General features: G+C 36.4%; 1 protein-coding gene across 1 annotated transcript; it reads left to right on the top strand.

The window, feature by feature from the left end:
• The first annotated feature begins 10,858 nt into the window (after nucleotides 1-10,858).
• LOC133744165 (uncharacterized protein At5g43822) lies at nucleotides 10,859-14,684 on the top strand. The gene is made up of 6 exons (XM_062172309.1): nucleotides 10,859-11,022; nucleotides 11,104-11,225; nucleotides 11,319-11,498; nucleotides 13,280-13,336; nucleotides 13,811-13,875; nucleotides 14,227-14,684. The coding sequence occupies exons 1-6, from the start codon at nucleotides 10,891-10,893 to the stop codon at nucleotides 14,268-14,270; spliced, it is 600 nt and encodes a 199-aa protein (XP_062028293.1). The 5' UTR covers nucleotides 10,859-10,890; the 3' UTR covers nucleotides 14,271-14,684.
• The last annotated feature ends 431 nt before the right edge of the window (nucleotides 14,685-15,115 follow it).

The raw sequence follows: 15,115 nt of genomic DNA, 5'->3' as shown, positions 1-15,115 counted from the left end.
CATACGCAACCATGATCCTACTCACCAAGCTAAAACAGTGAATCATAACCATAGTGCAGCAATTAAGATCAAAATATAAGGGTCCTAACAATGAATATTCCTACCAATATTATACCATACAAGATGTCTCTAACGTACGACTAAGCTCATTGTGGAGAATTAATTGTGAAGTTTTGATGAGTTCGGATGGAAAGGACGTTGTAATATATGATCCCACAGAAACTAAAAATATAGGACTGTACGTTTTTCAGTCTCGTGCAGCAGTAGCATGTGTACTTAGACACTTTAGGTTTACCAGAATTAATTCAGTAGCAGAAACATATTAAAACCCAAGATTTATTAACAGAATGAGAGTCTTTTGTGATCTGTTAAAGTTTTGTGTACCACAGCTTTGAATATATTTCTGAGTTATGATGGAATCAAGTTGTACCTAATTAACATTTTTCTTCTTGTTGTTGCTTCTTTTGGGAATTCAAGCAAAAGAAGTTTATATTGAGTTTTGGGCAGAAATAAAAGACCTATGGAAATGATTATCAACTTGAGGAATGTTAAATGAATAATTTTATCTTCATATATCATCAATAACTGATGTTGAGTATACATTCATAGCTGGAAGGCTGTCTGTAGACCTAAAAGTATGGGTGGTTTAGGGATTAACCAAACGGCAAGTATGAACCAAGCCATGCTTGCCAAAATAAGCTGGAGATTAATGTAGAATAATGATCAAGGTTTATGGAGCAGAATTTATAGAGCTAAGTATCTTCATGATCATTCTTTATTGTCTTCTAATTATTAAAAGAACCCCAAAATTGCTCCAGTACATGGTCTGGGGTGGTGTTTTGGGGATGAACTGTTAAGACTGGGTTAACAATGGAGAACTTGGAATAGTGCTCTAGTAAATTTCTGGAATGGTAAATGGAGCTGTGCATGAGACAATTTGCTCTAGATGCCAAGTATGTTAATGACAGTGTCTGTTCAGGATTTTCTGCAAAATGGTAAATGGATTGCCTATATTTTAAGAAATTATCTTCCTCCATCCCCAGGTTATTAGTCATATTACATGCATACCCCTTTCCTTGAATCATTCTAATAATGATAAACTCATTTGGGGAAGTACATCTTCTGGTATATATTTTTTTTCAGTGAAATTAATCTGCATATTACCAATTATGTCAAGGCCAAGATCATTGTGACTTTACATGTGTGTTAGTATAGGTAATTGTATTGTTGGCATCTGGAATGGCTAGGATGAAAGTACTAGAATGGCCTAGGCATCCGACTTGCCTATTCAGTTACCAATTATGTCAAGGCCAAGATCATTGTGACTTTACATGTGGCAGCAAAATATGGTCTTTTGCTATACCTCCTAAACTGAAGATATTTATTTGGATTATTGTTCAAGAAAGATTGTTAAACAATGCTCACAGGTTTAGAATACATGCATATTGCTAACTCTGAAAACACGGGACACTTGCTGCGTGATTTTAGATATGCTCAACAGGTCTGGCATGCTGTTACCATCCCTATTACAACGTAGAATACTTTTTCCATGGGTTGGAAGGAGTGGATTACTGCTAATTAGAAGCAAAAGGGGTGCTTATAATTAATTTTTTAGAAACATGCAGTGGAATACTTTATTTGTTTTGTGCTGCCGGTATATTTGGAAATAAAGGTGCAAGGGGATCTTTGACCCTGCTTTTCATGTTCCTCATAACATTTCTGACGTCATTATGAATTATATATGCAACTAGAGTCAATTTAATTCAAGAATTATATATGCAGCTAGCTAAAGTTAATTTGCGGTCTTAAAAAGACGACATCTCTGGTCTTAAAAAGATGACATTTCTAACGTACATATTCAAAACTTACATCACCTTGCACCATTAAAGATGTATTATAGTTTTTTTGATGAACTTCTAGTCCTCAAATATTTAAGAAACAAGAAAAGGGGAAGGATTGGAAGCTGTTAAAAGATGTAAAAATCTCAAAATGACACAAACTACTTCAGAACATTAATTAAACCCATTCCTTTGGGTTGATGCAAGCATCTAATAGTTTCCATTCTTCGCTTCCCTCTTTCTGGTTTCTGCCCACAAAACAGCAAGATTTACTCACTCAATTATAAGCCAAAACTTCAAGCCGTTTCAGTACTATTGGAAATAGAGTTATCAGGCCGGCAGAGAGATCCAGGAAGCTTACATGGTCGTTTTCCCACCGAGCAGTCAGTGGAAGAGAGACAAGAATGCTCTCAGATTCGACCTCTTGTCTTTAATCCAAAAGTTGTTCCACAATCATAAACCTTTTGTATACAAGAAAAAGATCAGTTGGACCTCATTTATAGACTTATTGATCGATGATATGAATTTTTTAACATTTCAGGCTAGTTTTAATGCCAAAATTCAACATGACGCCCTCTTCGCAATTGCTGCGCGCCATGACTAATAGTCCTCTGTAAATGCCTAAATGGTATATACTTCCTTTGCACATTCTGCAAGTCAAGGAAAGGGTATGTAGGAAGAGAATGGAATCACTCAACTCAACTAGTATGAAATAATTAGTAGAAAATACCCAAGAAAAAGAAGGAGCATTTCATGTTTCCAACCATTTACCAGTGGCAAAAGAAAGGAGCATCTCCTGGTCATAGTCATATAGATCATCAAAAAATATTCCTCCAAGCCCGCACCCTCTCATCGCAATGTTGCATATAGATATGATCATCGAGCATAAAGCAAAACAGTATCACAAAACTCCTTTGGCATCTTAACTAATCGAGTCCAACTGCATCAAAGAGTAATGGATGCATCGGTACATGTTCAAGCGAAACCTCTGATGATTTAGGAAACCTCATTGTTTATTTATAATCTTTACAACCCCAAAACATCAAACAAATATTGATGCTTTGTAGTTTTTTTTGTTTAAATATTGATGCTTTGTATTTGATACTACGAGGATATAGTTAATATATCTGTATTGTATAACTACAGCCCACATGCATGGGCAAGCATGAGAGCTCAAGGGAAACATGAAACAAAACTTAATTTATATCCCTAGTTTTCAGTACTGCATGTTGATACGTCTATAGTGAACTTCTATAGGGTAAACCTTATTGAAATTGTGACATGTTGAATGATTTGACAGGACTTAATTTATCACAGAATCACAAACACTACTACAAAACATGCCTACGGCTGGGGGCACACTACAACTTTCCCTTTTGAAACCTTTTTACTTTGGTCTGGACCCTTTTGAAACCTATAGGCACTATCAGAGCAAGTTCACCCGTTGGGTCACTGGGTCACCTACTATTTACTGCTTTTTAGTGTATATTTTCATTCTCTGGGTCACGAAATACACTGTGCCCGTGACCCAGGGCACAAAATACACTGTGCAGGTCACCATGGTGACCCAGAACACTGTACAGGGTGACCCAGGGCACGAAATACACTGTGCTCGTGACCCAGAGGGTGAAATTAACACTAAAAAGCAGTGAATAGTGGGTGACTTGGTGACCCAACGGGTGAACTTGCTCTCAGTCCCCTTTGAGATGACATTCAATTGACGAGGCGTGTTCAATGTGATCAATCTCGATCATAGGGTCTGTTTCTAATCCAAGATTAATCACCTAAATGGAGTAGTCACATACCCATGTAACAAAAAACCAACAGTTATTAAATTCTGAAATAAAACAGCAAAGTAAATATTCATGCACTTAGCACGTAGGACATTACCTGTTTATTTTTATTTTTTGAAAATAAAGGGCTGGTGCGGTTATCCTCAAGCCTCTATTAATGAAACTACCGAATACAAGGGGGGACCCCTGATTACAATAAGCATTTAGATTACGTCCCAAAATGATATCAGAAGTCTCTACAAAATATATGTATTCAAACAAGCACCAATTAGCAAAGAGTGCACTACTGGCTACTCCATTTGCTTTGACATAGCGGTGACATGCCGGAAAGATAACTCGATTACAACGAAACATGATTACCAAAAGCACAGCTTTCCCACTATGTTGCCGCCGGAGAAGAAATCCTGCGGCACTCAGTTGCATCCTGCCACTAGGAGGATGCGACCATTGTTAGATCACTGCATCGCTAGGCCAGGCAAGGCACTTAGAGTGCACACACAAGCATTCAGCCCGACTAGCCCTACAAAATAGTGAAATACATGTAGGGACTTATTACACGCCAAAAGCGAGACATAACTAACCAACTAAAATAGATAGATATAAAAACAGAAAATAAATAGACATTACCTGTTTATTTGAATTCACAACTTCTTGTGCCATTTTGATCATTAACTAACCTGGAGTCTTTATGAAGCTTGACTTGGTTTGATAAAAACACAAAATAATCAAATAATCAGTGTATGAGCTGTGACCTGTTGATAAGTTATAATTCCAACATTGTAATGGTCATGGTTCGATTCTCACTAGGTATGTAAGGGTGGACAAAATACATTAAGTCTAGTAATGATAAATTAAGAGCTCATAAATTAATAACAAAATAGAAGAAGAATGTGAAGAATATGCTAAACATAGATACAAAAGTTAGAAATAGGCAAAATAGCCAAATTATCCATTCTTTTCCCATAGCTGTTGATCTACATTAACTTTTAGATTTTCCATCCAATTTCTCCGTTAACTTGACCTCAAGTGCTAAGCGTTTTCGTCTTTTCAATTGTCACCTAAGAAAAAAAATTCCATTCAAAAAAAAAAAAATTGTGCATCAAAGGAAACCTCAAGCAACTAGGGAAGGTTTGCAAAGCAGAATTGGAGAAGGAAACTAGGCACGTTGAAAACCACCACACCCTGCACCTTCTCTTCTATCTCTCTTTCTTTCTTCTTTTTCCTTTTTTTCTATCTTTATTATTCTAAATTTTACTTTGGTTTTTAAAACTATGTGTAGCTAAATCCTTTTTGTTAGGGACGAGGTTAGAAGCCCCAATTATGTGATAACCATTACTATGTTAATCTAGTTTCGAGAATTTTTGTGTGAGATTGGTTGTTTATTTCTGTTTGATTGAGAATTTTTGCATGTGTATGTTTTATGGTTGCAAACATAGGATTTATGCATGTAATTGGAGCTAGGTTTAAGAAAATAATTCACCTAATTTTTTTATTTTCTAAATCCACAAGTACGCTAGACTTTGGACAAAAGCTGATGTCTTAAACAACTAGAAGAGCATGCTAGGTAGGCGTTCCTCACTAGAATGCAACTCTATAACCAATCGCTTCCACAAAATCTTAATGCTTCAAACATGTTGACACTAATTGTGTTGTAGATAGGATAACGTTCTATACCTTGATTGCATGTTGATAGGTTTAGCTATTGTGCGTTCACATAAACTAAATACTTAGGGAAGTAATAATAAGGGACATGATCTCTGCTCCGACTTGTTTTTTGATTGGTTTCTATCTCACGCTTTAGTAATTGAAACTAGGTTACATGACTTTGTTTGATCGTAATTGGTGGTGAAAAACTGAGTCTCTAACATCTTCTTTGTTATCTTTTCAAAAACTAAAATTGTTTCTCTTCTTTGTTTCTTTTAATTTTCGTTAACTTCAAAAACCCCCAAATTAAACTTTGTTTTATTTTATTTTTGTTTTGTATTTAGTTAGTTTATTTTTCGTGATTAATTGTGCACCCTAAATCTCCTGCCTTGAATGATTTCTACTTATCCTATACTACAATTTGACATTTTTGTAGGGTTAAATTGTGCGTTTGTTTTTAGCGCATCAATTTATGGCGTCGTTGCCAACTAGGTTTAGAAATAATAGATAAGATGGAAGAATGTTGGAAACTAGGATTTTCAACAACCTACAATCTCGCCGTTCCACTCCAAAAACCTCTCGGCTCTAAAACCTAATGGCTTGTCGCAAAATCTTCCACATTAGAAAAATCCTGAGGATCCTCCAAAATCATCACTATCCCAAAGATAGTCACCATAGAGAGGATTATCCCAGATTTTTCAAAGCCTTCTGGCACCAAAAACCAATTGTCTTATGCTACTACAATTTCTTCAATAGTCGCTGCCTACGCCAGTTTACTTTCCTTGCCAAACCAGAACAACCTTGTGGCCTTAGAATCGGAGCAGTCAGTCTTCAAAGAAGAGGATCGTATTAGGGCTATCAGTCACGAGGAGGCCGAGGATGCGGACAGCTGCCGGTGGTTCGCTAAGTTGCAAAGGCCCTCCAAGTCCCCCAAGGTGGTTGTGTAAGCCAAGGCGGCGAATGAGTCAGATTTGGAGCTTTGTGATTGCTTTGGTGGAGCTAAAGATCAGGAGATTGAGCTGCAAAAGTGATTATACCTTTGGCAATGAGTCTGTTGTGACGCAAGTCTCTGACAATAAGGAATGAAGTCTGTTGCGGCTCCTGCAAAGTGGACTCTAATGGAATAAGCTTTTGGAAGGATTAAGGTTGTTGTTGGAACAAGCTTTTCCTGTTTCTTCAATCTTCAGAGGAGTCTGAACAGAGTAGTGTGCTTTACTGTCCAGATGGCTGTGAAGTGTGATAAGTGTGCTGAGAAGTGTGATTCTTCCACGGATCTGGCTAAACATGTGAGGGCAAAACATGGCAGCTTCAAATGCACCTTTAATGGTTGCAAGAAAGCCGGTTTTGAGACCTTCAATACCTTGGTCGCACATCAGGCGATGCACAAGCCGAAGTTCCAGTGTGTGAAGAACAAATGCAAGATGATATTTGCATAAGCTGGTCAACTAAAGTCACACAAGTGTAAATGACTGCTTATGTTCAGTACTTCAGTTGTATTAATTTAAAGCTTTAACTTGTAAGATTGACTGGTTTTTAATTTCAAACAAGATGTATTGATTTAAAAAAAAAAACAAAAAAAAGCTTTTCCTGTTTTCAATTTTTTTTTTCCAATTTCATTCAAGTATGAACTCCATTTAAATTTCTTGTTTGGAAACAATTTAACTTTGGTTTGTTATCACTTTAATATTGGGTTTGGAACTTTAAATTTCTGTTTGGTAAAAAAAAAAAATTAAATGAAAAAATAAAGAAATGAAGAATGTCAGATTTGATATGCTGAGATAAAACCACATTTTCAGAACGAGTTCCTTAGCAGTAAAATAAATGGTTCGGTACTTTTTCTTTTTTTGTACTTGCTGATTATTAAGTCTTGGTTGCTTAATTTTTATTTTTAGGTAGTAGTTGAAAAGATGAAAATGTTTGTCACATGCTAGACGTACATGTGAGGTCAAGTTAACGGAGAAATTGGATGAAAAATCTAAAAGTTAATGGTAAGGTGCAAATCGGCAACAATTAGAGAAGTGAGGGTGTAAATATTCAAAATTGAAACGTTAGGGGGTAAATCGACAGTTATGGGAAAAGACATGGGGTAATCTGGCTATTTTTCCTTAGAAATATTATAAATTCATAATAGTAACATGTAATTGGCCTTCACGTAAGAAACTTTTAGATATTCGTTTTTAGTTTTCAAACAAACTTCATAGTTTTAGAAGCAAAATCTCAGTTTGTACAATCCTATTATCCTAATTAGAGGCTCTCAAAATTGCAAAAGCAAGATAGATCCCTTCATTTTCATGGCTTTTAAGGAGTTGGGCATAGTAAAAATTATCCATGTATAATCAAAACAACGTGGACATGTTTTATTTTTTGTTTTTGTGTTTTAGTATATACACTAAAAATAACATATAATCGACAACTAACATGCTAAAACCAGGTTTCATTCAATTTTTTGTAAGAATGATTTTTTAAAAAAGATAGACTAAAAGATAAACGGTTCACATGCTAATGTAACATCGTGACACGATGGATCCAAAATGGTGGTTTGAAGCTTTTTCGAGTGCTAGTAAATCCTTAGTACGTATATACGTATCTCCTACGAAGGAGATATACAGGACAAAGCAGATATTTAATCAAGCTATGTATGGAAGCAAGGTAGTAACCGCTAACCATAGTTAGAAAGCATGTTGTTGCTTAGCATCATATGATACAGAAGGACAAGTAGGTTGAAAGCCTATTGGTTTCCCAGGTTTATGTCGCACAAGTTACTGTAAAAGATATCATTGTTGTTGTGAATCTCATTCAGGAATCAATCAAGATCAGATTGTATCCAGAGCGAGGCCTCGCTTTGAAATTTCAGAGCGAGGTTAGGATTTAGGATCACTTTTCGATCGCATATCCACATCTCGACCGTTCAGTTTTTAGGTACTAATGTATAGGTCATCTATGCAAAATTTCAGCCAAATTGATGGTCGTTAAGACATCTAACTCCCTTAAACCAATGGACGAACTGAATATGTCCAACCTGAACTGTACTAGCTTTATGGCAGTTATTAATGTCTTAACGACCATCAATTTCGCTGAAATTTTGCAGAGGTGATCTATACATTAGTAGCTAAAAACTGAACGGTCGAGATGTGAAAATACGACCGAATAGTGACCCTAAACCCTAACCTCGCTCTGAAATTTCAAAGCGAGGCCTCGCTCTAGATAGGATATATATATATATAATATGTTGTGTGAGTCATGTTCACCTAATCAATGAATTTCTTGCTTAGTTGTGCATCATATGATACATAAGGACAAATAGTTTGAGAGTGTGTTGGTTTCCCAGGTTTGTGTCGCACAAGTTACTGCGAGAGATATCATTGTTACTGCGAAACTTATTCAGGAATCAATCAAGACCCTAATGATGATATATATATATATATATATATAGGATTTTTCTCAGGTAAGGATGTCCTTACCTAAGGTTTAGGTACGGATTTGGTGTTTTCACCCACTTTCCGATCACATTTTCACATCTTAACCGTTCAGTTTTTAGGTCCTAATGTATAGATCACCTCTGCAAAATTTCAGCCAAATTGGTGATCGTTAAGGCGTCCAAAACTGCAATTTACACGAACGGACCGAATCTGTCGAACCGGAACCGTTCGTATTTATAATGGTAAATTGCAGTTTTTGATGCCTTAACGATCACCAAATTGGCTGAAATTTTGCATAGGTGATCTATACATTAGGACCTAAAAACTGAACGGTTAAGATGTGAAAATATGATCGGAAAGTGGGTGAAAACCGGAAATCCGTACCTAAGGCTAGGTAAGGACGTCCTTAGTGTAGCCGGACTGTATATATATATATCAATAAATTCCCTGATCAATAGGTTCTTTGCTTGGTTATGCTCAATCATGCCCTTGGATCGAGATTCAACAGTGCAGCTGGATCATCACTCCTTGATGGAAGATCAGATATTGATCCCATAAATGGTGTATTCATCACCCTAGGATAGTATTCTTTATTCAAAATATATTTCACTAAAGAGAAGGATTGTGAATTTAGAGTTGGTTCTGATGGATGAATGTGAATTGATGATGACATTCTTAAATAAAGTTAGACATTTCATCCAAAAGCAATCACCATCTAATACCCCAAAATCATCTTCACATATGATATATAATCATTCAACTCATACAGAAGTAGACTCATTAATAACTACAACAGAACTACAAGTACTAAGAACCTAAAAACTTATGTAAGAAAAAGGGAATCAATCCAAATTCTGCCAGAATTATTCTTATCTGGGTCAATCCAAAGACAAAAAACTAAAACAAATCCGAATTTCGAATTTTAAAGAAAATGAATCTAGAGTTTGGAGGAGCATACAATTGGGAAATCGAGGGAGTTGCAGCGAATGATGTCAGTGAGATTTGAACTCATGACCTCCACGGTGTTAGTTAGGCTAGCTAACCAACATGCCACGACTCACCCAACGGTGTTAAATTCAATTGTTGTAGTTTGAAAAAAAAAAATTTCATCATGTGTTACATTTAATACCCTAAGTATTAACACTTCTCTTTTAACCAAATCGACTTATCTCTTAAAAATCTTTATGCACTTACTACTTCTATCATCTTACAAAAAGTATATAAATAACTCATAAATCACTCATTTGAATCACTTATAGACGCCAATAACTTTTCTTTTTACTACATATCTAAAATCTTTGTAGTCTATCATCTTCTTATTTTCTACTTTTCTGAGATAGAACCAAGTACAGTGAGTAAGTTGTTAATACAAAACAATTTCAAATTTATTTAAATTTCTTGCACTTAAACCTCAATGAAGAAGTCGACATTTATGTATGTATTACATAGTCTTCAAAAACTTAAATATTGAAGCATGCTATTTTGTTGGTACATCAATAGCATTTAAATGAGCTCAATCAAAATACAATCAAAGCTATTATAGCATATAATCTAAATTTTGTTTGGTTTATGATAACTAACGAGCTAAGGTTCTTATTTTGTGAAATGATATATTACTCTTATATATCTACGATCTTAACAACATCAAAAGCCTTGTAAAAGATTGTCATTGTGAAATATTAAGATCACTGCTTCGATCTAATGCCTCTAGGAGATCGATCTCTAACACGTACGATACATTTGCGGGTGTGTAACAAGTTAAAATTTATATAAATGCAAGAGGTTGTTGCAAGCTATTATCAAGACATAATATAAAGGGATAAACACCATCATAACATGCATTTACCCAAATTTTGTTGCTGACTTGCAGTTACTTCATTAAAATTCTACTACACAAAAGTGACCATGATTTACCAAAGCTAATAGTAAAAAAGCTATATGAAAACTTTAAATTGAGCTATGGAGGATTGAGAAGACAATAATAAACACACTCAAAATATTTTGGTCCTTGAAAAAGGGTATACGCAAGATGGAGAACAGCGGTGAAATCTGAAACCGCCAAAAAGAGAAAACTTTATTCACAGTAAAAATTAAAGTTAAAAAAAAGAGAGAAGATTTTATCAACAGCCGACAACAGGGACTCGAGTTTAAACGTAGAGCCAGTTCGAGTTCGAAGTTGTGTAGGAGGAGGTGAGGATGGAGGCGACGGTGAAGAAATACCAGCAGAGGTTCAGGAAGGTTAGGGACGAGATGGAGACCTGGGCCCACCTTCAATCTCTCTTGATTTCCCAGTTCAGAATGGCCTCCTCCATCATCCTCAGGTTGCAGGTCGGTCCTCTTCTCTTCTCTTCTCTTCTTTTTGTTTTTTAATCTCTTAAATTTGGGAGTTTATTGTTGGGCTTTGATCAGGTGCTTCAAGATTCAACCAACTACGGTGGTGGCTTGAATGGAGTTCCCCATATTCAAGAGGCTGTGCTGCTCAAGCAGATGGAGTCATTGCAAAATCGCTTGCTTTCCATGAACAACACCATGTAACTTGTCTCTTTCTCATGCAATTTCTGACATTTTTATTTAGTTTCTTTGCATTCTAGTTTCTGACATAGTCTTGTGTTATTGAATATCAGGGATCAGTTTCATGCTATTGTGTTGTCTCTTGGGAGGATTCATCGTGATGGTAGGCAGATGGTACAAGGTGGTTCTAGTCAGCTGAGTGTCAAACAACTGCAGCAGCGAGTTGGTGTGAAACCCAGTCTCGCCGATTGCGTAGATGGGCTCATGCTTCTTCAGGACATGCACTGCTCTGAGTATGTGACCTCTCTCTGTTTTCATTTGTGCATTGTTAGTTTACCAGAGGATAATAAACTTTAGCAGCATTAGTGACGGTGGGGACTGGGGATGTGTTTGACTTGAACAAACAACCGGGCTGGGTTACCTCTCTATAGCATAGATTACTTTTCCGAAAATCAGTGTGTTAATTCTATGTTGCAAGTGAGACCTTAGCTCTTTGCACTACTCAGAACAGGCTGGTCTTAAGAGATTTTTATTGTTAGCAACTTGGAGGTAGAGGCCTCTCATGAGTTCCTTGCTGAGCTCTAACCAGGTTAGTACAGGTGGGCAAATCTCCAACAGCAATCTCATTGCTCATAGAAGAGCAAAAGGTGGGTTGAGAGTATGCGTGGAAAGTTAGACTTATCAAAAGCCCTATGGTAGACTAAGATGGGATTTCATTGAGGAAGTTGTTAAGGTAGTTGCCATTTTTGGTATCCCTTTACTGTTGCTCATGAACTGTGTGAGATCTGGTAAATATAAGATTATGGTAGAGAAGTGAAGCAAGGAGATGCCCCATTGGGCATCTCCTTATTTATATGTGTGGTGCATGGAGAAATTGAGCCTAAATCACTCAGTTATCAGAAAGAATGGAAGGAAGTGAGACTGCAAGGTTGGACCCTCTAATTTCTCACCTTCCTTTGCAGATAACCTAATTTGTTATGGTGTGGCTCTGTTGATCTTCTGCCATACCAATAGTATTTCATATGGAACCTTAGAGACCCTCCTAAGATAAAGAAATCTCTGCACCACTTATTTTTTTAATGCGCAAAGTTGATATTGAGTTGTATTACTATCTCTATCTATATTCAAATGCCCTTCTCTTCCAACTTGTGCCAGTGGCAAATTGAAATCTGGTTTTGAGTATTCTAATTCTATTACTTGAAAATATCTTTGTTGTTGTTTGTTGGGTTTTCTGGAAGTGGAGATGTAGCAGAGGTTTTAAAAAACAGTTCCAAACTCCTTACTCCCCTAGATCAGTTATTGAGAGTTTCATTGAAAATGGGTTAAGGCCAATAGGATTAATAATATTGGATCTCCTTTTGTTTATAATATTTATTTGCTTGGTCTCTCTGTACCTGAAGAATCTGTAAAGATCAGTGCCTATGGCCATGTGGTTTTAGAACCAATAAGACTGGAGGTATTGGAGCTGGTGGTGGCTTGATTTGAAGTAGTTGTGGCGACTGCAACCTCAACATTGATCATTAAATTGTGGAATATGATTCCCTCCATGTTGCAAGTTTGATCAAGGGTCAATGGGATGAACCCTACCCTTACATGTGCTGCTCAATAGTGTAGAAGATTGTGACTAAGGCATTTGGAAATGCTCCAGTCTCCATCAACCTCTTTTGTTGCAAATGTAGTATCTTAGGTGATGGATCCGCTCACTTGAGGCACTCTCGTCTTGGGATGGCACCTGTGAGAGAGACCTGTGGAATGTATTTTAGTGCAAACTTCAGGATGATAAAGATGGCCTTTGTAGGCCCAAAATAGTAGCGTTAGTTTGTCTTGGTTTTGGCCTTAAGCACCCCTTCAAAACCTAGAAAACAGTATATATCTGAAGCATTCATGCTTTGCTGTCGGTAGAGTTATCGGCCTACATACATATAAGCACACAAAACAAATCTTCTTCATGCTCTCTCACACCCACACACTATCTAATGTAACTGAACTTTGTTTTTCTTCTGGTCATACATGGATCAAGATGCCTCCAACTTAGTTGGTCACTAATTTACTCTTTTTATCCTCTTCCTATCAGGTACCTTTTAAAGTCATCATTGGTTTCAGCACTATCAGAACTTACTTTGAAACCCAGGTATGTGAAGTTCTTATCTTCTATAAGAATTGCTGGTTACCTTATGATTTGTCTGAGGACATTGATCCTCTCAAATATGAGGGCATTCTATGGTACATTAGATCAGTAATTGGAATATGTTCTCCATATAGCTTACTGTCATTCTTTTTTAACATGTCAACACAACCAATACCAACAGCTATCGATATAGGGGTCTCACACCCCTCCGCCCCACCACAAAAAAAAAAAAAAAAAAAAAAAAATGTAAAAACAGCCCACCATTTGCTTTATTCCCAATTCTCCTTTTTGGACTTCCAGCGGCATAGTCTGCAGATGAGTATGTCCTCTTGTTACATGGCTATATCGTCCTTTTCTCTCTTTTTCGTTCTCTTATTATTATTTTTTTTCCGGTTGTTGTTGTTGTTGATGTTTATGCAATTAGTGTGTCTTATATCATACTGTTTGTATGCTTATCCCGGATTATCACCTTTCCAGTGCCAGTGATCTGGGTTCCCTCCAGCAGATCTTGATTGATCAGCCCAACATCCCCAAGGAGGAAGGTAAGAAAAGCTGTTTACTCTTCAGAGGGTTATGTAAACTTTTTCGGCTATGTTATATACGCAGTTGAGCCAAATTTAATTCTGTAAAATGTTGCGTTATGCTTGTGTATGAAGAGTTCTTATTTTTGTTTGGAAATATTGGATATGGAATCAAAACAGAAACCTTTATCTTATTCATTTGATATTGGTGCCAGTTTATCTAGGTGAGATGTCTAATATGATTTGGTGAATCAACTAACCATAACGTCCATGTGGTTAAATCTTCTATAGTAATTGCTTAGCTAGTATAACATCTATTAAATACTGAACTAATTCTCTGACTGATAAGCCTTTGTTTTTCTTCTTTTGCAGTTCAATTCATCTTTGATATCATATTTGCTGAAGAAATTTGTTGATCCTTTTCGTGACATGAGCTGCAAATTTTCCTAGCTCTGGAAATGGGGACTTCAAAGAAAGCAGGTACCTTTAGATTTCAAAGAGCGATGAGGAAAGGAATGACAGTTGGGTTCCAAGGTGCTAGCAACATTCATTTCTGGAAGTGCACAAGACGAAGACGAGCAATTTACCTGTAATCTCTATGCAAGTGATTTGATCGAGCAGAATGTTAGAATCTTTTCTGTTGTTTGCTCCCCTTGAAGAAGATTTTGTTTCAATGCATTTTGCTGAAGAAGGGGGTTTTGCATTATTCTTGTTTTCACTCACGTGAGAAGAGAATTTTGATGAGGTCAAGATAAGCTTGATCCAGTCCAAGTCACTTTGACCAATAGAGATTTCCATTCAATGAAATTTGCCTTCTACTATTCTTTATACTCGAGGCCAAAAGCTTCTGAACTGGATCTGACCTTCTGGTCCTGCCGTCCGAAGTACACGGTTTTAGATTTTATCTTTAACTTTTACAAGATCTTATTCTTATTAGAGAATAAGATTCAACCATTAGACTTGGAAATAGACACGGACATCTTGTTTCCTACCCAATCTTAGCAACATATGAGTTTTATATGTACTTATTGTGCTTGTGAAAATGGAAATATGATCAAATTTCATGGTAATAATTTATAGATCTTCAACAATTCACCATCGTTTACTTGGATCATCCTAGTGTGATAAAAAGTCTTGCACGAGTTATATAAGAAGAGTATAAAGTTCTGAAAAAATCAATCGAATCTGAAATTTATCGTCACGTATACCTACTAGATGTTAATATAGTTTTTTGTTGATATGTAGTTGAAAAGTCAAATCA

This window comes from Rosa rugosa, chromosome 4, assembly GCF_958449725.1.
Source record: "Rosa rugosa chromosome 4, drRosRugo1.1, whole genome shotgun sequence".
Classification (NCBI taxonomy): domain Eukaryota; kingdom Viridiplantae; phylum Streptophyta; class Magnoliopsida; order Rosales; family Rosaceae; genus Rosa; species Rosa rugosa.
Note: the sequence above shows the minus strand (reverse complement) of the source record. Positions and strands in the feature narration are given on the sequence as shown.

Excerpts from the sequence above, each read along its gene's own strand:
- LOC133744165 (XM_062172309.1), top strand. The coding sequence starts at position 10,891 with ATGGAGGCGACGGTGAAGAAATACCAGCAGAGGTTCAGGAAGGTTAGG. Across the intron at positions 11,023-11,103 it reads CCATCATCCTCAGGTTGCAG|GTGCTTCAAGATTCAACCAA; the intron begins GTCGGTCCTCTT and ends GGCTTTGATCAG. Across the intron at positions 13,876-14,226 it reads CAACATCCCCAAGGAGGAAG|TTCAATTCATCTTTGATATC; the intron begins GTAAGAAAAGCT and ends CTTCTTTTGCAG.